At 33.6% G+C, this 26,254-nt stretch overlaps 1 protein-coding gene across 5 annotated transcripts in view; it reads left to right on the top strand.

Moving 5' to 3' along the window:
• The window catches only part of DNAJC13 (DnaJ heat shock protein family (Hsp40) member C13), a 128,690-nt gene that overhangs the window by 57,600 nt on the left and 44,836 nt on the right, over positions 1–26,254 (top strand). For 4 of the 5 annotated variants that reach the window (XM_061194670.1, XM_061194671.1, XM_061194672.1 and 1 more), the window contains exons 14-29: positions 83–190; positions 894–1,049; positions 1,779–1,835; positions 3,815–3,936; positions 6,256–6,331; positions 6,596–6,691; positions 7,441–7,584; positions 10,828–10,910; positions 12,881–13,034; positions 16,119–16,222; positions 16,308–16,467; positions 17,737–17,799; positions 18,914–19,015; positions 20,489–20,593; positions 22,238–22,440; positions 23,535–23,619. In XM_061194670.1, the coding sequence (XP_061050653.1) occupies positions 83–190; positions 894–1,049; positions 1,779–1,835; positions 3,815–3,936; positions 6,256–6,331; positions 6,596–6,691; positions 7,441–7,584; positions 10,828–10,910; positions 12,881–13,034; positions 16,119–16,222; positions 16,308–16,467; positions 17,737–17,799; positions 18,914–19,015; positions 20,489–20,593; positions 22,238–22,440; positions 23,535–23,619 (1,818 nt within the window). The remainder of the gene's footprint in view (positions 1–82; positions 191–893; positions 1,050–1,778; positions 1,836–3,814; positions 3,937–6,255; positions 6,332–6,595; positions 6,692–7,440; positions 7,585–10,827; positions 10,911–12,880; positions 13,035–16,118; positions 16,223–16,307; positions 16,468–17,736; positions 17,800–18,913; positions 19,016–20,488; positions 20,594–22,237; positions 22,441–23,534; positions 23,620–26,254) is intronic. The other variant, XM_061194673.1, reaches the window with a different exon arrangement.

Here is a 26,254-nt window from a genome sequence, read left to right as displayed (position 1 = left end):
TTCAGTGTTCAATGAGTACTCTTTATAAATGACTTTTGTGTGATGCCACTGCTTATGAATTATCACTGTTTTTAATCAATAGCCCATGCATGATGACTATGACTTAAGACAAGAACAGCTAAACAAAGCTTCTCTTCTCTCTTCAAAGAAGTTTCTGGAAAACTTACTAGAGAAATTTAATTCCCATGTGGTAAGTTATAATTAAATTTGTCTTAATGAGAGATACCATACATATTGAAAGGTATTCTGTAAGTACAGCAGGGACAGTTTTTTGTGTTGTTTTTAAATTGTGGCCCTCAACTTTTGGTCAGTATTGGTTTAGCTTGGTCATTAATAATAAAATATTTTGTTTTAGGACTATATACATTTATCTGGAAAGGATAAGTTGCAAAGCCTTAAAATCAGTTATATCCCAGATTTTTGCTTTTTTTCTCTCTTTAAAAATGTCATTATGAAACAAGTTGCTTAAAAAAAAACTAAGCCAAATCTTTGTTCCTCAGTCATTAGTAACAGTTTTGGAGATGGGCAGTATATAACATCTAGAAGGAATATGAACAAATTGCCAGAGTTTTGCAAGTGTTGTCAAAGATTGCATTTTATACAAATACACATTAACCTTAGTTATACATGTTTGAAGAGTCTTGGTTTTTCTCTTGAAATTTGACTGAATTTTAATTATTTTCCCTTTGAGATATGGTAAGCACTGTGGATTGATACATTAGTAAAATAAGTACTGCTTCCAGTAGTACTCACGTTAAGAGTACTTTGGAACTCATGTAGGGAAATTAAATGTTTACTTCTAACATATAGAATAACAGAAAGAAACCCATTACTGCTATGTTTTAAGTGAAGCTTTCTGTCCTAAGCCAAGGCAATATGTTACTTTGTTTCAGGATCATGGGACTGGTGCCCTAGTTATTAGTTCGCTCTTGGACTTCCTTACTTTTGCCCTCTGTGCTCCATATAGTGAGACAACAGAAGGGCAGCAGTTTGATATGCTCTTGGAGATGGTAGCATCCAATGGAAGAACACTTTTTAAACTCTTTCAGGTGAGAACTTATACTTTTATCAGATAACAACTAATCTGAGAGAACCACTTTTTGGGTCAGTTTGTTTTTAAAATAGTACATGTATGCTTCTGTGGTAATATAAATAAATATAGCCTAAGTACATTATCATAAAAGGACATTTAATTCCATGAATTTCTTTGTGTTTCACATAGAGCTCTGTTGATAGCCTTTGACCACTATTTGACTCTGTTGCCCATCTTTTCCATCTTAGAAGTAGTGAAAAACTCATTTTTTTCTGTGGTAGACCCAAAGTTCCCTACAAAATTTCCAAATAATAAGATGAGCTTTAGCAGGGCTGTTCGTAAGCAATTGAAAATATTTATTTCATATAATACTGTAATATTTATTATGTACATGTGTGTATATGATATTTATATTTATATTTTATATTTATATTATAAATGTCGATTTCTATTATTTTAATACCATAATTATTTGATATCATTCCAGTAAGTAGAATATATATTCAAATAAGTGCCAGCTGTTTTCTACTACTATAGACTCTTTGTTTTAAGTATGTGTGAAGCTATATTGTAAGAATACCTAACATTTTTAAACCAAACTGTGAACTGACTTTGAGATGTAGCCTTTACTAATTTTATGGCTTATACCTTGCATAAAATTGTGTATCCCTCTTAAGAGCAACAGCTAAATATGTTGGGATAAGATTCTTTTATTCTATGATACTTTTTTCTCCCTATTTTGAAGCATCCTTCCATGGCAATTATAAAGGGAGCTGGATTGGTTATGAAGGCAATAATAGAGGTGAGAGAACAATTTTGAAATGTTAAACTTACTTGAATGTTGATTAAAACTAATCCTTAGATTAGTTTTAAACTAGTTGCAGAAACAGTCCTCAATAATAAACTAAGAATTTAAAGTTCTTAAGTAAGTGGATTTAGAGCAAATGAATCTTTCTGGTCCTCCATTATTTGTTTGTTTTACTTTAAAAGAAAAGTTAGCATTCTTTCTCTCTTCCTCTTTTTTGGGGATGGTGGTGGTGATGGTATTGAAACTTTAGGTACTGAGTTTATATGGAAATCTGTTAATGGAGTTAGTTTGTAGCCAAGTAGTATCAAATAAGTATGGTAAGAAAAAGTTCCTTATATTAACCTGCATATGTAATTAAGCTCTAGAGATCAGGACATAATATTGGTGGACATGAGCTATTGCTTCTCCAGGATCGTTGCTTTAGCCTTATATGTTTTTTGGAAGATGAGATGGGGCTATGAATGTGAACTTACATACTGGATGTTTACAATATCAGTCTAATGACTTTTGAATTCTTGTATTCTTTCGTTGTCATAGTAATAATTTGGTTAAAATGTAAGAGTGTTTGCTCCTTTCATCAAGAAATTCTGCCATTATAGCTCATAAATATAACAAGTAGCTAAATAATAAGCACAGAATTAGTATACTCTTAAGCAGCTATTAAAAAAATTATATATAGACATTAGATTGATTGGAACATCAAAGTTTATTTGCATTTTTAGTGTATACATTGCAGCTAAAGGCTAATTTTCCCCCTCCAGCTAATGGGTTCTATGCTCAATATTAGCTTCCAAAGTAAGTACCACATCTCTCACGTACAGAGCTTGAAGTAACCAGGGACAGTTAGGACCGTGAGACCATACAAAAGTATCTTCCTGACCTTGATCCACTAATATATTGCCATTCATTCAGAAATATTTAATGAGTGGCAGGTATAACCAAAAAGCCAACTTTGACTTCAGTGCAAGCCACACATATCAGATTCGTAGCCAGTGACTACAGCCAATGTCTGTGTAAGGAAGACTTTATTTATTTACACTGAAATCCTGGCAAGTATCTTAAATTATTGTTTTCTGATTGCGAAAGCAGTATATGATCTTTTAAGAAACATTGGGTTGTTCAGAAAAAAAACAAAGAAATAAATCACCTATATTTTTACCATCCAGAGACAACTGCTATTAGTATTTTGGTAAATTTCCTCTTAGACCATGTTCAAAATTATATATGTACATATACATACTATATATATTTTATATACATACTACATGTTCATTTGTGCCAAAATGATATATGTCCGTATTCATACTGTGTGTATATTTGCGTACTTACTGCATATTCAGTTATTCTATTTACTTGTACTTTTTTTCAATAACGTGAGCATTTTTACTTTTCGACAGGTTGTCTTAAATATCACACTGCTTGCTATTCATAATTCTATGATTACCTTTGATTAATAGTTCTATCTGTCCTACCCTTTTGTCAAAGTGAGTCTAAATAAGCAGAGTGGTGACATCAGAATAGAAAGAACTACCTCAACATCACATCATTCTTTAAAAAAGATAAAGAATTGTATTCACCATGAAAATGAATATATCTTTAATAACAAAAGCAAACCAGGTTTGCAGATGCCTTTGGTAGGAATTGCTGATTTCTGTGAGTCACCTCTCCCCTTCATTGGCTGATATTATATATACTTAGGGAATGAACCTAATTTTAATATTAAGCAAAGTTTAATTCATAAGGTAAATTTATCTGGGAACATTTAAACCTCATTCCAAAGGCAAATAATATTATTTAAGTAACTTGTACTACTGTTCGCCTATGTTATTTTTGGATAATTGAAGTGGCATTTTTAATTTTTATTATATTGTATACTGAATAATTTTATCTAGAGATGTAAAATTAGTTTTACAAAATCAGGATAGCTTGCTTTAGATTGTTGCTTTAGGGATCATCTTACCCTTTTTCCAAAGGAAGGTGACAAAGAAATTGCTACAAAAATGCAGGAGCTTGCCCTAAGTGAAGGTGCCTTACCTCGACATTTGCATACTGCGATGTTCACAATAAGCTCAGATCAAAGGATGCTTACAAATAGGTAGGTTAAATTTAATTTGCTATAAGTTAACTTGCTGTTTAGAGAAGGGGTTCAGATATTATGTAAAACAAACAGAAGAAGTCTTTGGATTGCACAAATGTTTCATTTTCTTTTGATTCACCTAGTTCTTTTCCTTTCCTTATGGAAGGATTTTACCCAAATGATCATTGTCCCTATCCCTGCATAACTTGGGAGGAAAAAAATAAAACTGCTTTTTTTCCCCCCACTCTCTGCTTATCAGGCTCTATACCCATAGTCATGGGACTGGAACATGGAAAAGAGTGCCTAGTAGTTTATGGAACTAGAGTCACATGTCCCCAGGGTTTTTCTCCTTGTATTTCCTCCTGGCCATCTTGCATGTAGATGACCCACCTAGTCAATTTTCAAATAACTTTGGTCAGTTAGGTACTCTAAGAATAAAGAAAACTTTAATATCTAACCAGCCTAACCTAAGCCTATCCTAAATCTCTTGTAGTTAAACAATTTTCCCTTTGGCAAGTCTTTTTTTTTTTTATAATAATCCTTCAAATATGAGGAAACACATAAATCTGTTTACTCCAGGCTGTATGAATTCCAGCCCTTTTAATTTTCTTTATAATTCCCGACATGTGATCCTTTCCTATATCCTTAGCATACCGTATTATTACTCATGACTCATATTAGTTAAAAATATATATATAATAAATGTTTTAATCATGTTCTTTTTGACTTTCTGAAATAACATAAATTGCTGACTTAGGCTTACTTTGTTATGGAAATATAAATTTCATTTCTTTATCACCTATGTTCGGTTATTGGATGTTGTAGTATGCTGCCCTGCCAATAGTTTTCTGCTGTTTATACTATTATAAGAAGCTATCTGCATCCCTTACTTGTAAATGTTAGTCACAAAAGTAGTCTTCTGTGTTGCTTGTAAGGATAAAAAGATATAAAAGGAAGGTTATTTCCTTGGTCTACTGCCTTATTAGCAATGCTAAGCACCATCTTTTGTTACACTAGAAACTATTTGATGTCTAATTCTATTAAACCCCTTTATGTTAGCCCTTTGCTTCTTGTGTTCCTTTTTATTATAATCAATTGCGTCCCCTACTGTGATCAATCACAATATTGAAAAGCTGTCAAATTATAATAGAAATACTACTTTTCATTTGCATTGCTTTATCTTTTACAAATTGCTGCTATAAAATGTTATCTCTCTTATCCCTAATTAAAACCTTTTTAGGAATCATTGATATGATACCTACCAAATGCCAGTGAAGGAAATTACAAGTGTCATTACTTCAATATGTTAGCTTCCAAATAGGCATAAGAGTGAACAGTTTTAGTAGTGGTTTTGTGTGTGTGTGTTTGTGTGTGTCAGAACAAAGCACAATTTGGGTTTTCCTATTGAACATTTTTCTTCTGGGAATGTAACATATATAAATACATAAGCCTGTAGATGGTTATTTGGTTATTCCCCTCACAGGTTTCATGCTCATTCTTATTGCAAATGGCAGTTGAATCCTTATCAAAGCACAGAATGGTCTGTGGTGAATAAAATATATACCCTGTTTGTGAGGAGCTTCCAGTCTGGGTAGCAGATATCATCGTGGGGATTAAGATAAATAAATGACTAAGTCATAGATTCAACGTGGATCTTAGATTTTCACTTTGAACCGAAATGTGCTTTTAGCTCAAAAGTGCTTTAAGTCTTTGTTCAGACTCCAAAACTGAAAATATTTTCTATCTCTGACCTTGTCAAAAAGTATATATTAGAACATAGTTGACTTTTGCTCATGTTCAGAATTCCAAAGAATTCCAGAATGCTGTGGTCACTATAGCAGGATTTGTTATACAAACTTAATTATATTATCAAGTCTAATTGTTTCCCTATCTTTAAAAGTGGTAAGAACCTACTTCTTCATGTTCAGGTCCATTGAAAATTAGTGAGTTCATCAAGGAAGCATTTTAGTTTGGAGAAAATACTAAAACGTTAGTAGTATTTGAATTAACTATCTCATACATCTCTCCAAATTAAAATATTAATTTTTAGTATTTAACATCAGAATGATTTTTAAAACTTTTTATTGGAGTATAGTTGATTTACAATGTTGTGTTAGATTCAGGTATACAGCAAAGTGAATCAGTTATACATATACCTATATCCACTCTTTTTTAGATTCTTTTCCCATATAGGTTATTACAGAGTGTTGAGTAGATAGAATGATTTTTTTTTTTTTTTTTACTGTAGTCTTATTTCTTATATTTTGTTCTTAAAAATTCCTTTTTGTTCTACCTGAGATAAAGAAGCAAACCTTTCTCAACGTCTGCTTTTTTCAGACAGCTGAGTAGACATTTAGTGGGACTCTGGACAGCTGATAATGTAACTGCGACACACTTGTTGAAACGCATTTTGGTAAGTCAGTTGAATAACTGGAGAAATGTATATATTCTTGCCCAATAAAATTTCATTGATAAGTTGTTTATACTGTTAAGGGTTTATCTGTTTGTTTTTAATATAAAAGATACTTATCAAAGGAGTTGTCATATAATAAATGCTATGCTTAATAGCTAAATCATAGTATTAATTTATTTGGGTTTCGAAGGCTAGGTTTTTTGTGTGTGTGTGCAGTTGTTTTGAAAATGGATTTTATATCTTGTTTTTGTTTGTTGTTTTTAGCCACCAGGCTTGCTGGCTTACTTGGACAGCTCAGATCCAGTTCCTGAGAAGGATGCTGATCGGATGCATGTTAGAGATAATGTGAAAATAGCAATGGTAAATATGCTTGTCCTGAGTATCTTTTCGGGATGAAAGAGTACTTTTTTCTGAAACACATGTTAAATAGTAGTATTCTTTTTAAATATTATTATTAACAGCTTTATTGAGGTAAAATTTACATCCCCAAAATTTTAACCTGTTTTTAGTGTCCAATTCTATAATCATTACAGTTATGCAGTTATCACCACAATCTAATTTTATGAATAATAATAATCTTGTATTTTTTTTCTCTAACTCAGCATATTGGTACATTCACGAATGGATTTTTTTTTTAATTTCAAATGTATAAGGTGATATTTTGCACATAATATGTAATTGATAAATGTTGGTGAAGGGCCAACACTGAAAAAAATAATTTATGTAGGGCTTTTTTTCTTTACAGAGCTATCTTAATTATTAATGTTGGGCTATCTTTGAGAAAATTACTTAACATCTTTCAAGATATGCTATTATAATAATGTCTTATATGTATTCTTTTCCTGTCTTCACCCCACTTCTGTCTGCACCCATCTCCCACTCATATCTTGCCATCCTTCTAAAAGGATTCATCTTGAAAACTAGGTAGAAAAGTTTAAGATTTCTTGGACAAAATGTATAATTTGTTGTAGAAATTTTCACCTTGTTCTTTCACTATTTTTTTTCAGTATTCATTTAATCATGTAAAATAGTGCAACTTGGCTTTAATTAGATTTTTAAAATAAATTTGAAATTATAGGACTGTAATGGAATTCAACGTTATTTTATAGGATCAGTATGGAAAATTTAATAAAGTTCCAGAGTGGCAAAGACTAGCTGGTAAAGCTGCTAAAGAAGTTGAAAAATTTGCCAAAGAAAAAGTGGATCTTGTGTTAATGCATTGGAGGGATAGAATGGGCATTGCACAAAAAGAGGTAAAAATAAAGTCTTCTTCCGAATTTCTAGCACTTCCATATATCCTAGGTTACTTCAATTGTTGCTGTTCACAGAAATGGTACAGATACTTTTGACCGAACACCTGAAGAAATGTCACTTAATTCTGATTATATTTTTATATAAATTTTTCTTAATTCATAGTTTTATGAGTCAGTGGTTAGGATTTTAGTTAGTTAATATAAAATTCCACTCTTTCTTACATAAGTTTCTTCCATAACTTCCAGTTTCCAGACTTTTAAATTCATATGTATCTTTTTCCTTCTCTGAACTTTGTTTTGTAGCTATACAAATAAAGTTGCCCTTCTTGATTAGCTTTTTTATTGAGAGCTAGCTAGACAAGTATTTTGAAAATAAGATTTACATTGTTAAAATTAAATTTACTATATGTACTTAAATTTCAGTATTATTAGCTCCTCAAATCAAGATCAGATCTGAAACAGTTTTAGTCTCATTTTTCAGCATGTAGTATGTGCTACAGAACCTATCCAGTAATGTTCATCCTTCTATCTAGGATGGAATGTGCAGTGGTTAAGAATGATTTAAGGTTTCATGTAAAAGTTGACTTGATCTCAGTTTTTGTTGACCACACTTATATTCTTTCCCTTTAACCATCTCTTTATTTATGGTAGCTATTTTCTTATTCCAGGAGAGTAATATAAGTAACTTTCTGAAACAAACATGTTTCTTATGAATTTCCAGAATATCTAAACATAAGGCATCAGGTGCAAAAGAACAGAAATATTATTGTCTTGTGTGTCTATCTGAAATTGATACCAAAATTGAGTTCTTTAGAAGTTGAGCATAATGAATTAATGCTAATTTGTATGAGTGACATATGCACTATTAAGAATCATTAAACAGGCTTTCAGAGGTCTAGGATAGTAAAGAGAATACTGAACTTTGAATTGGTTAACGTACATCTGAGCTTGGTTCTGTCACTTACTACCAACCCATATGGCAAGTTACGGGTTTTCAGAATTCCACTTTCCTCTTTCATAAAATCAGAATAACAGTACCTCCCTTCTCTGTCCTTTGGGGTTGCTTTGATGTACAAGGAAGTCAATAATAAAAGCACCTATACTAAAAGACAGTGCATGTCTTGTCATGATAATATTGCTATAGCATTTGAAACTTGAAAGTCTGTAGATATGAAATGAATGATTTTCACAGTTGTTAAAAATTACAAGCTTTTGGCTTCAGGTAGTTAAACCCATTTCTGAAATAACAGTTGTTTCAAGCTGTTGGGTATAATTATACTGAAAATAAGTTTTTGGCATCAGATTTCATATATAACATTTATCCAGCATAGCATACACTTGAACACAAAGCTATTTTAGCTAGAAATGTGGATAGCATCTGTTATTTAAAGATAAAAAATTCAGAGGGAAAACAATGTATTTTTAATATCAATAATGTTTTATCAGTCTGTTGGTTTCATTTACATGAGGTGTTATCTAAAGTGCTGAGCAATTATTTCTGCCAGGACACTGTTTTCAACATTAATTTATGAAACAGTGAATAATCTTTGTGACTATTTTATGCGTAGAAATATTAACACCAAAATATCTAATTAATGAACCTGTGCTTTAGCTAAAGTCTGAAAATTAACCATTGTCTAGATTAACTGTTTAGTCTTAAAATGAACTGCATTTCTTATATAATCAGAATGTTTAGGGAGTCAGTTCCATTTGTAGCTAATGTTCTTTGTTGGATTAATAATAACCTTTGGCTAATGCATAAAATTGCTTTTTTCTTATTTATGTTATTTTCAGTTTAGGGATTTGTTTAGCCAGTTAGAGCTTTTAACCTAAGTCTCTAAATCAGTCAGCTTAGTTTATGGAGAGCTGGTTGTCCTTTTTCTGTATAGTGTTTATATTTTCATAACTCTAGACTCCCAGCTTTTTGTCCTGAGGGCAGGGGAAATTGAAGAAAGTAGTACTTGATTAGAGGTTTTAAGGAAGGGTTTGTCATTAAAACTAAAAATATGAACTATTTATATACTTTCTTCAAGTCACCTAACATTAGTTTTCATGATAGTGCACAGAATTAAAATTTGTAGGGAATATTTCCTTAATTAATCAATATGTTTTACATTTCAAACAGCATTTACTTTTTAAAATTTACTACTTTACCTTTTTTCTTTCTGTGATATCTAGTCTGTTTTCTTGCTTTATTTTATATGATTTGCCACTTCCTTAATGAAGTTACAGACTTTCATGTTTTAATCTATAAATACTTTCTACTTTTTGCTTCTGTCACATTGAGGATTAGAATTTTCATGACTGAAATATCTACACGTTTTACTCGGAGCAAAGATTCTTAACCTCCAGTCCATATATAGACGTACAAGAAATCTTTGAAATCTTCCCCTCCATTTGTAAACCTTATGTATGTGTCTTTCTCTGGAATAGGACCATAGCTTTCTTTGAATTCTCAAATGGGTTTATGACTGCCTAAAATTTGAGTCATAGACCTCAGAGAAGCAGGTGGGCCTTTTTCTGTCTTAAAGATGATTTATACTTGTGACATCCTTGTGGAATTTGTATAGTAGAGATAGCATAGCAGATGTAGGCTCACTCTCTTATTTTTATTTCATTTAAAATTTTTTTTTTCCTTTTTTACAATTAAATTCAGGACAGAAACAATATGGTGAGTTTAAGTCCCTGCTACATGTGTGAAATGCATTAAACTGCCTGCATGTGGAGTTGTCTTTGATATTCTTTGTCTAGTAAATTAAAGTCTCACTTCACATGTGTCTGAATGTAGATACTTATTTCTTGTCCGTTAGCTATTTCAATTTATACTTGCTCCTCTTGGCTTTGGTAGCAATTTAATAACCTATAATCTTTTGTGTTTATTGTTTTGCCATGATTTTTGTATTAACTGCATGTAAATGTTTAAAATAAGTCACCTGTTTTTGACTGTTACAAATTTTATTAGTCATCACTGTAAACTTTAACAAAATTTGGATTTGAAACAATAACTTTAGGCTACATGGAAAATATTTCAGCTACACTATAGAAATATATGCTGGCAAAGTATTATATTGTGATATAATCTAATATTTTGTATTCATGTTTTATAGATTTTGTTTCATTAATTTTGTCTCTGCCAAAATTTGATGAAGGAAATGTTTCTCATCACTTATGAAGTGATGATATTCTGACTGAGCTTATTTGGTAGCTCCAGATTGAGCACTATGAAGTTTTTTTCTTTTCCAGAATATAAATCAAAAGCCAGTAGTTCTTCGAAAGAGAAGACAGAGAATAAAAATAGAAGCAAACTGGGATCTCTTCTATTATAGGTAAACTTTAGGCCTCTTTTCCAATTAATTAAATTTGGTATTGCCAAATTTAATTTTTGGACAGTTGTTTTTTTGTTTTTTTGTTTTTGCCTGAATCTAGTGCTTTATGCTACAGGTATTTTTATGCTCTCAGGGTCAAGAATTATAACTGTTAAGATTGGTATGATTCAATGGAATATTACTCAGCCATAAAAAGAAATGAAATGGAGGTATTTGTAGTGAGGTGGATGGAGTTAGAGTCTGTCATACAGAGTGAAGTAAGTCAGAAAGAGAAAAACAAATACAGTATGCTAACACATATATATGGAATCTAAGGAAAAAAAAAAAAAAAGGTCATGAAGAACCTAGTGGCAAGACGGGAATAAAGACACAGACCTACTAGAGAATGGACTTGAGGATATGGGGAGGGGGAGGGGTAAGATGTGACAGGGTGAGAGAGTGGCATGGACATATATACACTACCAAATGTAAAATAGATAGCTAGTGGGAAGCAGCCGCATAGCACAGGGAGATCAGCTCGGTGCTTTGTGACCACCTAGAGGGGTGGGATAGGGAGGGTGGGAGGGAGGGAGACGCAAGAGGGAAGAGATATGGGAACATGTGTATATGTATAACTGATTCACTTTGTTATAAAGCAGAAACTAACACACCATTGTAAAGCAATTATACTCCAATAAAGATGTTTAAAAAAAAAAAACAAGATTGGTATGATTAGTGATGCTTTCATAAAATTAAGACCTTTTGTAGAGTGTTGGTAGTCTGACTAGCCAAAGGTACTTTTAGCATTTTATTAAGGCTTAGAGGTGGTTACTTTAAAGCACTTTATCATGGCTTAGAAATAACTGTATTATAACTTCTTTCAACCTTGTTGGAAATAGAGTCTTTAAAGAGTTGGATGATGAAACCATAAGGAGACTTGTGGGAAATGGGTATCCAAGTTAGCTGACCTCATATACTTTTCCAGCCTTTCTAATATGGTAACCCCTCCTCCCCATCTACTGCTCCCACCACCTCCCCAGCACCCTCCACCTCAACACCCTCCCCCCACACACAGTTAATACACACATAGAAGGACTTTGGAACATTTTGGGCAGTTTGCAAAAACTTTTTTGAGATAACTCACAATACTCAGTCTGGAAGCTGACCTATTGATTATACCTTGGTTAATAAGGGAAAATATGTGCTTTGGGAACTTCCCACAGTACTTTAAAAGTGTAGTATGTATATAATACAGCCTTAAGAATATGCCTTGGTTTTCTTCCTCTGGAATCCCTCAGTTGTGTTGTCCTCCCTAGAATTCCCTTGGAATTCTGGCATCAGACTTTTTAGGAGGATTGCAGTTTGAAAGTGAATGGGTATAAAGCCCACCCACCCCAGTTCAGACTTGAATTCAAATTTATTATGATAGTTAAATAATTTCATGAATAAAAGGAAGGTATTTTGAAAATATCAATCAGAGCTTGACAGTTTAGCAGTATTTTTTCTTGGGTAGTTTGTAAGGTTCTAATCTAGAATGTTGCTCATCCCACACATTTCATACTCAATTATCCAGAAATTCTTCTTCCCAACCTGTAATTTGATATCTGTTTATAATTCTTTTCTGACTGGAATTTATATTAGCAATAAATATTAAAATTGAAATATCAGTTCCTTGTTTTAAAATCCATACAGATTTGTCTTATAGTTTTGCTTCATTTTTTCCCCCAGCATTTTATAATGAAAACTTTTAAACATACAGAAAAGGTGAAAGAATTTTACAATGAGCACCTGTATACCTGTGACTAAAATTCTACCATTAACCTTTTACTATACTTACTTTACACAGTAGATTTTATTTTCTTTCTTTACACTTGCTAAAGTTTATTAATTCCACTGTTTTGTTGCTTATTATAAGTTGTAGTAGGGGAGATTTATAGATTTTTAAAACTGTTTATTGCTTCCCACTATTTTCTGATTACATGTATATCTAGGTTTGGTCAGGACCATGCCAGGTCAAACTTAATTTGGAATTTCAAAACACGAGAAGAATTGAGAGATAGTCTTGAATCTGAAATGAGAGCATTTAATATTGATAGAGAGCTTGGTAGTGCTAATGTGATCTCCTGGAACCACCATGAATTTGAGGTAAATTTTAATTTTTGTAGTATAGTAGTTTTTTTTTGAAGTATGTATTACTTTTGGAGTTTTTCTTTTTTTTTAATTTGTAGTTGTTTGACATATATCTTTACCTTTCACTCATAATTTTATGAAGGAAATACTGGAAAACTTTCACTTTGCCTGAGACAAATGAAAAATTAATTTTGTTTAGTACTTCACCTTTGTATCTGAAAATCATGTAGGAGTCAATAAATTTGATCCTATGCATTCTAGATCTGTTCCTTGCTTTTTTTCCCCTTTAAATTCTTTATTGAAACATAGCCTGTTCTTATTTCTCGTAGCTTGTTTAATAGACTTTTCGTGGTAATTTGATTCTGAATGTGGCCATTTTTTTGCTGCTTAATTAAAATACTGATGTGAAGCATGACAAAGTAAGAACAAGAAACATGTTGGTGGTAGATAATCTTGTGTGTGTGTGTAAATTTTTATTATAGGTGTAAATTTGAGCATGTTTGTGACCCTGCCGGCTTTGCTGTTTAACCCAACTGCATTTCTTAAACATGTTAATGATTTGTTTTTGCTCATTCCCACCTCTTTGTGAAAACTTTCTTTACTTTGGCTTTGGGAGTCTGTATTCTCTGGGATTTTCTCCTTCACTGTCTATTCCTCCCCCTTTGCTCATTTTTCCTTATTGCCCCAACTGCTAAATGCTGGTTGGCCCCGAAGGACCAGTTCTTGGGCTTCTTTTCATTTATATTTATTGCCTCAGTGATCTCATCCATTCTTATGGCTTAAATGTTTTTTATTTGCTGATGGCTTCAAGATTTTTATCTCCTGCTTAGACTTTCTTTCCTAGACTTCATACTTTTATCCTATAAATTGGATATCTAATAAGCTTCTAGAACTTAGCTGTAAAACTGTGCTCTGGTTCTTCCCTCAAACCTACTTCACTTGCAGTCTTTCTGATCTTAGATAATGGCTATTCCTTATTTTCTAGTCAAAACCTTTGACATCATCTTTTTTTCTTATGCCCCAAATTCAGTTTGTCAGCAAGTCCTATTCAGTGCACCTTCAAAATTTACCCAGAACCCAGCCCTCTTCTCTCTATGGGATTGTAGCAGTTTCCCTGCTTCCACCATTGCCTTTCTGTAATCTGTTATCAACATAGTAGCAGTGTGATCTTGTTATAATGTAAGTAGATCTTGTCACTTCTCTGCTCCAAGCCCTCTCTGGTGCTCTTATTGCTTCCCAACTCACTTAGTAAAAAGCCTGGGTCTTTAAAATAACTTACAAGACAAGATCTGTAACCCCTAAATCCAACCATTGTTTCTTTGATCTCATCTCCTAATATTTGCACCATTGCCTGTGGCCACACTGGCTTCCCTGAAAACACCAAATTCATGTTCTTGATTCAAGGTCTTTCTACTTGATGTTCCCTCTGCCTAAAATACTCTTTTCTACAGAGAGCCTCATTTCCTTCAGGTCTTTTCCTGAAGGTTGTCATCTGAGTGGGCCTTCCCTGGCCTCCCTGTTTAAAAATATAGCCCTCTTCACAAACACACATACACACACACCTGGCCACCCTGTTTAAAAATACAGCCCTCTTCATACACACACACACACACACACACACACACACACACACACCTGGCCACCCTGTTTAAAAATATAGCCCTCTTCACACACGCACACACACACACACACACACCTGGCCACCCTGTTTAAAAATATAGCCCTCTTCACACACGCACACCCACACACACACACACACACACACACACACCTGGCCACCCTGTTTAAAAATATAGCCCTCTTCACACACACACACACACACATACATGGCCACCCTGTTTAAAAATACAGCCCTCTTCATACACACACACACACACCTGGCCACCCTGTTTAAAATATAGCCCTCTTCACACACACACACACACACACACACACCTGGCCACCCTGTTTAAAAATACAGCCCTCTTCATACACACACACACACACACACACACACACCTGGCCACCTTGTTTAAAAATACAGCCCTCTTCATACACACACACACACACACACACACACCTGGCCACCCTGTTTAAAAATACAGCCCTCTTCATACACACACACACACACACACACACACACACACACACCTGGCCACCCTGTTTAAAAATATAGCCCTCTTCATACACACACACTTACACTCTCTCTCTTTCTCTCTCTCTCTCTTCCCCCCCTCCCCCCTTTATTTTACTCCATAGCACTTACTGTCACCCAACTATCATATATATTTTACTTTTTTATCTGCTACTTCTGTAAGGACAGAACTTTTTATGTTTGCTTAATGCTGTATCCCTGATGACTAGAACAGTGCATGGCACATACCTTATATTCTTAATAAATGGAGTTGAACAAATTAAAACTCAGAACTTACAGGAAAAAACTGAAAAGGATATACATATATATTTGATTTTGTATAGTTTATATTTTTAGAAAACAGCTGTATTAGGCTTTGGAAAAAGAGTTTTGATAATCTAGTCAAGAAATTCCTTTTTACAGTTGCTTGCAAATCTTTGCTTGAGACAAACCCCAGTTCCCAATCAGGGGCTACTCCTCACATATCACTTCCAGTGTGTAACCTGGAGTAATTGTACATAGAGAGAATGAATACTGTATAAAAATGTACCATAAAATGTAGTTGATGTGTTGGGAGATCAGGGAAGACCTGAAGTGCCTTGTGTGAGTTTGGCAAACTGTGTGTAGTGTGGGATCATTTACTTCTTGCTTGATTGTAGCCAGCCGAGAAGGGAAGGAAGCACATTATCCTTTAATGGTGTTTTTAGTGTTTTCTTCCCTTAAGTCTTCATGGACACCATATAGTCTTGTGACAGTATTTATCAGCAAATTTTAAATTCATAAAATTAGTGTGTAATTCTGACTCTCGACATTTAACTAATGAATTACCAGATATTTTAAGAAATGACAAATTTTTTTGTTAAAGGCTGTCTCATCAAGAAAAGAAAAAAACTCTGAACAGAAAGAATTTAAGAAGTGATTATGTGAAAATTGCCAAAAGCAAGTATTGTAAACTAAAATAATGTAATTTGCTTTTATTAATAAAGGTTAAATATGAGTGCTTGGCAGAGGAAATCAAAATAGGAGATTATTACCTGAGATTACTATTGGAGGAAGATGAGAATGAAGACAGTGGATCAATTAAGAGATCGTAAGCTACTCTTCATATCTTGTTATGTTTGTTTTTACTGTTAGTTTCATGGCTAATTCTATTGTGAACTTTTTTTTTAATCTAGATATGAATTTTTCAATGAGCTTTATCATCGTTTCCTGCTCACCCCAAAAGTAAACATGAAGTGTTTATGTTTACAAGCCCTTGCTATTGTTTATGGCAGATGTCATGAAGAAATAGGACCTTTTACAGATACAAGATATATCATTGGAATGTTAGAGAGGGTAAGGATATCATTAAAAAGTAACTGCTATTTGATAGTGTCATTGGAGTATATGTTAAATTTTCAAAGCTAAATTTAAGTTCTATTTGATCACGTTGCTGCCATAACTTTCCACATGAGTTTTTCTGTAATTTACATTATACTTCTTTAAATAAAAGTTAGATGAACAGGAAAATGACTGATGGGTTAGCGTTTGTCCATGTTGGTTTATTTTTTTCATTTGCTGCTTTTGAACATCTTTAGCGACCTATTTGCCAATCTTTAATTTAAGTATGGATGAGCTGGACAGGTGTGTAAAAGAAATAGTGACTTTTAGAGTTGAATGTTCTTTTGGAATGGACATTTTGGAAAAATCTTAAATGATGCTAGCATACTAAACTTCAAAGTGTGAAAATAAAACTTTTTAGAACTACAATGATAAAGAAAGGGAACCTTGAGTTAGCACAGTTTTGGGGGGGGTTTGGGTTTTTTTTAATTTAATAAAGTTTGTCATTTAACTTTTCAGCAAGGTGGGAGAAGAACAAACTGATCAATTCATCCATTATGCAGCTCAAATTTGAATGTTACTTACCTGTATACACTTTATTCTTTCATTTGTGTTTACATTCCTCTTACATTTAACAATTTAAATTTCAGTGAACTGACAGAATCATTTCACCAATTTTTAAAATGGTCATCAGTGCTTGCTGTAATTGCCTTAACTGTCAGTCATGCTTTGTGGATTAGAAAACTGGTTCTGAATAAGTTTACAAAACACACCCAGGAAATAACCAGATGAAAACCCTTATTTTTTGCTGTTACACCAGATTTCACTATTGAATTCTAATTCAGTCTTACTCCAGTGAACTGAGTACTTGTGGCATAGCATTTGTATTTTAGGCAGTTAACATTTTTTCCTTCTTGTGTTCATGATGATGTGATTTATGTGAAACATCACTTACCAATTCTTTAGAATTTTTACTTAACTTGGGAGTATCATTTGGGCCAATTCTTTCATTTACTTCAATTTTTATGTACATTCTTAAAGCTATGTATTAATCTGTTTGTTACTTAAAATATCTGCCTTTCTAGGGAAATTAGATAAGGTTTATAAAATTGCAGAGAATGTAAAACATCGAGGAATTGCAATAATTGACAGTTTTCTCTGATTTTCTTTGTTTACAAGATGACTTTATTTCTTTTTGGCTGTTGGTTGATTTTGTCCAGTGATGGTAATGTCTTAATTTCTGTTTCTACTTACTTCTGACTAAATTCTCATTTATTTCAATAGTGCACAGATAAACTTGAACGAGATAGGTTGATCCTCTTCCTTAACAAGTTGATCCTTAATAAGGTACAGTATTTTGCATAAATACGCTATTATTTCCAAGTTAAGTCACATGTATGTAACAAAGATAAATGATTACAGTTTGACTTAATTATCAAGACATGGTTCTTGTCTTCTGCTTTTGCTCTCAACTCTTGAAGGGAAAAGTTTTTGGCAAATATTCATTTTTGAAACCAACACTGACTTGCTTAATTTTATTCTCACTTTTAGTAAATAATGCAGATGTTTTTAAATGAAATAAAATGAGTAAGTCCTAGGAAAATTTAATTTAAATTATAATCTCTTCCAAACTTCTAAGAAATTACCAGTTTTTATCTTGCTTACAAAAACAAACTGGAACTTTAAAAAGTTTTTTAATGTACTGGATTCTATTTCTGAGTACAGAATATTTATTAACAAAAAGACATTGGAAAAATGCAGGATAATTGTAGAACCAGAGAGTTTATCCTGGGTGTTATTCCCGCCAGGCTTTAATTTGTTTATTTTTATTTTATTTTGTTTTGCTCAGAATATATTTAAGTAAAAATTCTTTTTATTCTTTTTTTAATTAATTTAATTAATTAATTTTCGGCTGCATTGGGTCTTCATTGCTGTGCATGGGCTTTCTCTAGTTGTGGCAAGCGGGGGCTACTCTTCGTTGCAGTGTGCGGGCTTCTCACTGTGGTGGCTTCTCTTGTTGCGGAGCATGGGCTCTAGGCGTGCGGGCTTCAGTAGTTGTGGCACGTGGGCTCAGTAGCTGTGGCTCACGGGCTCTAGAGCGCAGGCTCAGTAGTTGTGGCGCATGGGCTTAGTTGCTCCGCAGCATGTGGGATCTTCCCGGAGCAGGGCTTGAACCCGTATCCCCTGCATTGGCAGGCAGATTCTTAACCACTGCACCACCAGGGAAGCCCAAGTAAAAATTATTTATATGATCTCTCTGTAATATATTTTTGCCTTTTTAATTTTTATCTAAATTTATGCTTTCTTGAACACAAAATCCTGGAAATACTGAGTAATACCAGTTATGTGCCAGTTTTTCCAAAGAGATTCCAAATATTCTCTTCTTTGAGAGCCTTTTTAGGTAGTAATATCTATTGGAGAGAAAGATTTTAAATTATGTAAACATGTTTCTGTCTTCCAGAAAAATGTTAAGGAGCTCATGGATTCAAATGGAATTAGAATCCTTGTGGACTTGCTTACCCTTGCACATCTCCACGTAAGCCGAGCTACAGTACCACTGCAAGTATGTATGCTTATGTAGATTTTATAAGTTTAACATTCTTTGAGTACAAATTTAAGATCAAAAGAATCATACAAATCTGAAAATATGTCAGGATGTCTGGCCATGAATCTACTTCTCTAATAATTATTATAGTACTAATGCCTGGGAGATTAAGTCACACACACAAAAAGTGAAATAACCAAAATGGACAATGATGATCCAGTTTTATTTTTCTGATGTCTCTTTTGTCTTTTAAAGTAACTGCATCTCTAATGTGGCTTATTTTGAGGCAATGTGTCCTTTAGGATTTAAACTGAATCCATCAGTTATGTAACTAGAACATTCAGCATTGACATCCACTAAGAGTATACTTTGCCTTGAGGAATCTGGGGGCCTTATTGAAACCAGCCAGTAAGAGGACAGAGCTACAGGTCTCTACCTAAAGGCCTCTTCTGATACCTAACTTATAGAAGGGATCTATACTTGGCTCATTGGTGATATTTTTGGTGTTAATGTTAAATTTTTGTTTAATCTCCTTGTTTGAGGAGATGTGTCATGTTTTGGCAGAATTGTGTACAAAAGTGCTATTTGAATATTAGGACATGGCGTTTTCTATTATCAGGTGCAAATAATAGTAATCATAATGCTTGTATCGTATTATAGTGTACCAGGTACTGTTCTGGTACACATAATATATTAACTCTTTAAACCCCACAACAGCCCTCCCATTTTACAGATGAAGAAAGTGAGGAACAGAGAGACTAAGTATGTTGTCCAGGGTCACCTAATAAAGGACAGAGCCAGAGTTAGAACTCGGAAGTCTATGCTCTTAACCACTTTCCTATACCTCTCTATATGAATCTAACTGAAAGCTGATGGTAATGAGGGTATTTAAAATCATGTTTTAATAAAATATACTAAGTACATAAAAATTCTATCCTAGATTCTTATAAACATTGATATATGAAATTATAAGAATTATCTGTCATGAGGGTAGTAAATTGAAAGTAAGTGTTTAAAACCACTAAAAACTTTCCTGTTAGCATTTAACTCTTTGATCTCAGGTATTTATTGAAACTTTTAGTTGGAGTGAGTTTTTTTCTTTCAAAAGAACTTTAGTATTTTTGAGCATTGTGGTTTTGGTTAATGGTATATGTTTGATTATATAGCTATTTGCAGTATCCTTTGCTACTAAAATTTTAGTGTCCTGAGAATTTATTAATGACCATCTGGAATATAGATGTCTTTGAGTTTAGCTTAGACTGGCAAGTGAATTTAGGAAACTGTTTACCTCAAATGCATAATAAGGAAGTAGCATTTTTGGACTATTAGGTTAGGCATCTAATCCTTAACTCTTAAAATCAGGTCACTTAAAATTTTAGATGGATTTCTAAAGAAATATAAACTCAAGAAATTAGTACTGTGTAACTTTTTATGACATCTGCCCCCTTAGATTTCTGCCTTGAAAAATAACTAAATCTTTTTAAAACTTAGAGCAACGTAATCGAAGCTGCTCCAGATATGAAAAGAGAGAGTGAAAAGGAATGGTACTTTGGCAATGCAGACAAAGAAAGGAGTGGCCCATATGGATTTCATGAGGTATGTGTTTTGGAGAAACTTTTCATGGAAGTCTTAGCCATTTTTTATGTCCTCGTGATAGCACATATAGAGACGTGGAATATTTTAAATCTATGATTTGATTTACTGTCATTAGCTCCAAGGACTCTGCCAGTCTATTTCCACATAAAGGACTAGATGACTTGTATTTCTAGACACACACACACGCAAAATCATGTCTTCAAATCTTACTGTTTAAAAGCTGTTGTTATGACATTGCTAATTATTAGAGAAATACAAATCAAAACTGCAATGAGATACCACCTCATACCAGTCAGAATGGCCATCATTAAAAAGTCTACAAATAACATTTGCTAGAGAGGGTATGGAGAAAAGGGAACACTCCTACACTGTTGGTGGGAATGTAAGCTGGTACAGCCACTGTGGAAAACAGTGTGGAGGTTCCTCAAAAAACTAAAAACAGAGTTGCCATATGATCCAGCAATCCCACTCCTGGGCATATATCCAGACAAAACTATAATTCAGTTAGATATGTGCACCCCTATGTTTATAGCAGCACTATTCACAATAGCTAAGACATGGAAACAACCTAAATATCCACCGACAGATGAATGGATAAAGAAGATGTGGTACATATATACAATGGAATATTACTCAGCCATAAAAAACAAAATAATGCCATTTGCAGGAACATGGATGCAACTAGAGATTATCATACTAAGTGAAGTAAGTCAGAAAGAGAAAGATACCATATGATATCACTTATATGTGGACTCTAGAATATAATATAAATGAACTTATCTATGAAACAGAGACAGATTCACAGGCATAGAGAACAGACTTGTAGTTGCCAAGGGAGAGGGGGGATGGGGGGAGGGATGGAGTGGGAGTTTGGGGTTACCAGATGCAAACTAGTATATGTAGAATGGATAAACAAGGTCCTACTATATAGCACAGGGAACTATATTCAATGTTCCGGGATAAACCGTAATGGAAAAGAATATAAAAAGAATGTATATATGTATAACTGAATCACTTTGCTGTATAGCAGAAATTAACGCATTATAAACAACTATACTTCAATTAAAAAATAATTAATTTAAAAAATTAAAAATAAAATAAAAGTTATGGAAGTAGAGCTCAGGTTTTTAATGACTTTTGTATAATAATTATGTTAACCTATAATACTTCTTTATGGTATGAACAGGTAAGTTTTAATATACAGTCTTAAATTCATTGAAAATTGCCTATACAGTCCAAGGGCAATTTCCATCTTAATTAACATCTGGTGATGTTTGGTCCTGCCAACTTGGCTTCCAATTCTTGGCTTCCCAGGCTCAGTCTGAATTTAGTCAAAGATAGTTTTATAGAAGACCAGCCTTCCACTTATATATAATTTGGTTGCTTTATACTCTGCCTAAGGTGTTTATTCTTTCCAGTGTTCCTTATGCTCTGCAGTTTGGCCAACTAAATGGTTATTTTCTAATATTAGCAGCCAAATTTGAGTTCCTGAAGACCTGTCAACAGAAGTCTGTTGTTTTCTAATAGTGAATTTGCATGTGTATTTCATAGTTCAGTTTGTATTTTCTGTAAAATAGAAAACATTAGCAAACCTTTTCATTTTGTTTGGTGTGCTTGTAATAATGATGCCTTCCATTCATTTAGATGCAAGAATTGTGGACCAAAGGAATGTTAAATGCAAAAACCAGATGCTGGGCTCAAGGCATGGATGGATGGCGACCACTTCAGGCAATACCCCAGCTTAAGTGGTGTCTGTTAGCCAGTGGACAGGCTGTACTAAATGAAACTGACCTTGCTACCCTTATATTGAACATGTTGATCACAATGTGTGGATATTTTCCAAGCAGGTAAAATGTAATTGAACATTTCTGTAGTTAAAAAGGACTCTAAAACATCTTGTTCTCCCCATTTGCATGGGTGCTTGCTAAGGCATGGGATTGTTCTAGTGACTTAGAGCAAAGGTTTTCTATTTGTGGCTTTGGGGGAATGCTGCTTTGGATTTTGGAGCTTTTTGAAACAAGATATAAAGAAATAATTTGCAAATTTTATTGATAAAGTAAGCTAAAAAGCAACTTTCTCTGGGAAACTTCAAATAATGTTACAAAGTTGAGGCTTACTAGCAGCTCTCTAGCAACAGTAACAATTGTCATATTCATTGAATCAGGTATGAAAGTTTTGAAATGAACAGTCTGTAGTTCATAGACCAGTGGTGAGTGCCTAGTGCCTGCTCCTGATCTGTCAGGTTAGCCTCTCCTGGTTTAAGAACATGAGTCTAGGCCCACATCTTGCCCCGCTTGACTAGTGAAGGTGAGACTTTGTTATCCAATGATAGTCATAATTATAACCCTTGCATGGAACTTTTCAGTCTTTCAAACTTTTCAGTCAAAATTTGCATATATATCATCTTGTTTTATTACTATAGTAAAGATACTTTGTGATGGAATTTAATGAGTAATTGTTAATTTTATAGCATTCGAGGCTTTTATAGTTCCAGTTCTCTTTAAAATTCAGATCAGGCTTAAAAACATACAATTAGTATTTAGAAGTAATGTAGCACTAAAATTGAGGCTACATTTGGAAAATACTGAGAGTAGTTAAATTAAGGTTTACATTTATTGAAAAAGTTTGATATGCCCTTTGGGGGGAATATCCACTGACAGTGTGTTGGAAAACACCAAGTTTAAATAATAAATAAGAGTCTCTGGCTGTTCTAGGGTACTGTTTTTCAAGGAAATCTTATGGAAGGAAATGAAGTCATATTAAGCAGACAAATAGATTTAAACCAAAATACCTAATCATGTTCCCAGCTGTATGAGAGCTTAGTCTTCATTAACAAAAATGTAAGGTAACATGCTTCATGCCTAGTAGAATGTCATATGCTCTGAACATACAAATTTTAATAAATATATTAAATGTTGACCATAAAAAAATGTTTTTCTAGGGATCAAGATAATGCCATCATTCGACCTTTACCTAGAGTGAAAAGGCTGCTGTCAGACAATGCTTGCCTTCCACATATTATTCAGGTAAGTTACTTTTATGTTATAAACTAGGAACAATATTTTAAGAATCATTTTCCCTTATTTAACTTTATTGTGAGCCCCAGTCTTTGTCTTATTCTAGTCTGTTCCATTTTCAAAAAGCCTGAATTATACTTACCTCACTTACTCCTAATTGAGTTGATATTCTGAATATACTGTGGAAGGTTGTGTATCCAAGAGCCTAGACATGGGAGGCTTCCAGGCTCCAGAATTATTCTCAAAAGGTTTTGTTTATTATCTGTTCTTAAAAATCACAACATTGTAATAATTGAAAGGTGACATACTCAAGTTTGTGGTGCATGTTGATGTTGCTAGGGGTACTGGGAAGCACACCAGCATCCCACAGATGTGGACATGGTGGGTTATATCATAAGAAATAGTTACAGCAGTCTTGTCAGCTTGCCTCAGAGTATTTGAGTCTTCTCAGTTATATGTTTTCATGGATAACAACTAATCCAAAGCATTGAGTTGAAATTATGTAGGATATACTAAGTATCTTTTCTTTCTTTCTTATTGTTATTCTGCTCTTTGGGAATTAAGCTACTTGAACTCCAGATGAGCCCTAAGTCAGGTTGCAGAGAAGTCAGGTCACTGTTTCTCTCCTGTCTATAGATTATTCTGTCAAATCTAATTTTTTTATATTAACCACACATGGTGGGGCTTTAAAATATGTCAGTAACTTGTGCCATTTGTATCTCTCAATTGTACATTGGTGTGAAAAGGGAGAGGAGAGTTACTCAGTATATTTTTACATTCACCAATAGTGAAAGTCACTGGTAATGAAAAAGGCTTCTGAATATGACAGTGCCTTATCAGCTTTTAAAAGAATTTTCCCCAACTTCTGTTACTTAAGCATACCAGCATTTCAACATTTGTGTGCTTTTCTGTTGTGGGCATTTCTTTTCAGAGGCTTAAATAAAAGCCACTACCACCCTGGCCTATGTGTGTCTGCAGCTGCATATGTGAGGTGGTACAAGGAGAGGGATTTGTTTTCTATCCCGGCCTCTCTCCTGTAGAGAAAGGACCATGCCTAGATAATCTATCTCTCCAAACATTTTCCCAAGACTTATGAAACTGAAAGGAAACAAGTAAATGCAAGCAAGGTTGAATTTCAGTCCAGGGAGGATTGACTGAAAAACAGATTTTAAGAAATGTGGTCAGTGTAACATGAAACTTTGGGGGGAAGATCTATTTTAATTAACAAAAATTTTTAATAGTAACTGAACAAGTAGGATGATTGAAGAAATTTATTGATAAACGTACCTGCTTTTAACAGTATATGCCTCCCATATTTTTTTGTACTGAGTTCAAAAAAACATTTCTTAGAAGCTGTTTTTGTTTTCACTTAATTTTCTATATTCTGGGAGGCCTTATTCTTGCCAAGCACAGTTAGGCAGTTGTAGCGGTTTTTAGGAACATTATCTATCTACATTGCTTGGTACAGATTTCTGTACATCATTTGACTGTAAGAGCAATCACCAGTTTTACCATCTGATACAGCTCCAGAATTTTTGGAGTCATCTAAGATACAGTGAATGAATGTCCTAGGTTTTCTGATATAGTCACAATTTCAGATATTCTAGGCTGTTAATTCCCGTATTTTTGTTAGAGTGATGTCAAGTCTTAAACACAAACACCATTAACGCTAGGGAAAATCCTGTGGTATCATATCTGAGTTTTTCTTTTGTAAAGTTTATCATAGTAGTGTTTTACTATGTACAATCTAAATACCTTGTTGAATAGGTAAGACACCAAAAACAGAGAAATTTAAATTACTTACTTAAAGACATATGGCTATTCAGTCTCATACACTGAATCTAGAACTTTGACCCCTAATCTGAGCTAGTACTTATTCTTGTTATTGTAATTTTTTACTGGTAGCATTTGACTCCAAATTGGGAATTCTTCAGAAGTAAGTGTTTATAGGAAATTGAAATGACACTTTTATTAAAGAAATTTAATAAGTTTTATCTTATCAGGTGTTTAGTCATAGCAATACTGTATGCTTTTTTTTATTAGCCCAGATTCATTCCAGTGATCCCAGATAGTTCCTTCAGTATTGCTATCTCAGATTTCTGTAAACCACATCTCTTGGTACTTTCTGGTAGTGGCAATACTGGTATTTGGTTACCCTCTTGCCTTGTACCTGCACTTGTAGATCTATTTTTTAGTGCTATTTCACTGAAAGCTGTTCTCTGCTCAGCTCTTTGAGTTCTCAGATAGTCTTCAGAGGATGCTTCATTTCAAATCAACTGACCTGAAACTAACCCAAAGGGTAGCTACTTTTTTTTTCTTCTTTTGTCATTAACAGAGAAGTCCATTCAGGAAGATTCCTACACAGGAAATAATTTTATCTATAATCATGACAAAGCAGCTTCAGGCATGTTTGCACTTTTTATGAATAAGTTTTGATCAATTCTTTATTAATATTTTACTATCTCTGCATTAAATGCTATAAAATATTTTCAAATCTGTTTAGAACCTGGTAGACAAGCATATTGAGTCTGATTTTTATTTTGTTACACTACTTATGAGAAACTGTAACCCCAGCACATGAAATGCATAAACCTAAGATGAATGGTGATGTTGCAAGTTTTTTACAGCCCAATAACCAGACGTT

The sequence above is a fragment of the Eubalaena glacialis genome, chromosome 6 (assembly GCF_028564815.1).
Source record: "Eubalaena glacialis isolate mEubGla1 chromosome 6, mEubGla1.1.hap2.+ XY, whole genome shotgun sequence".
Taxonomy (NCBI): Eukaryota; Metazoa; Chordata; class Mammalia; order Artiodactyla; family Balaenidae; genus Eubalaena; species Eubalaena glacialis.
This window is presented reverse-complemented; position numbering and strand designations above follow the sequence as displayed.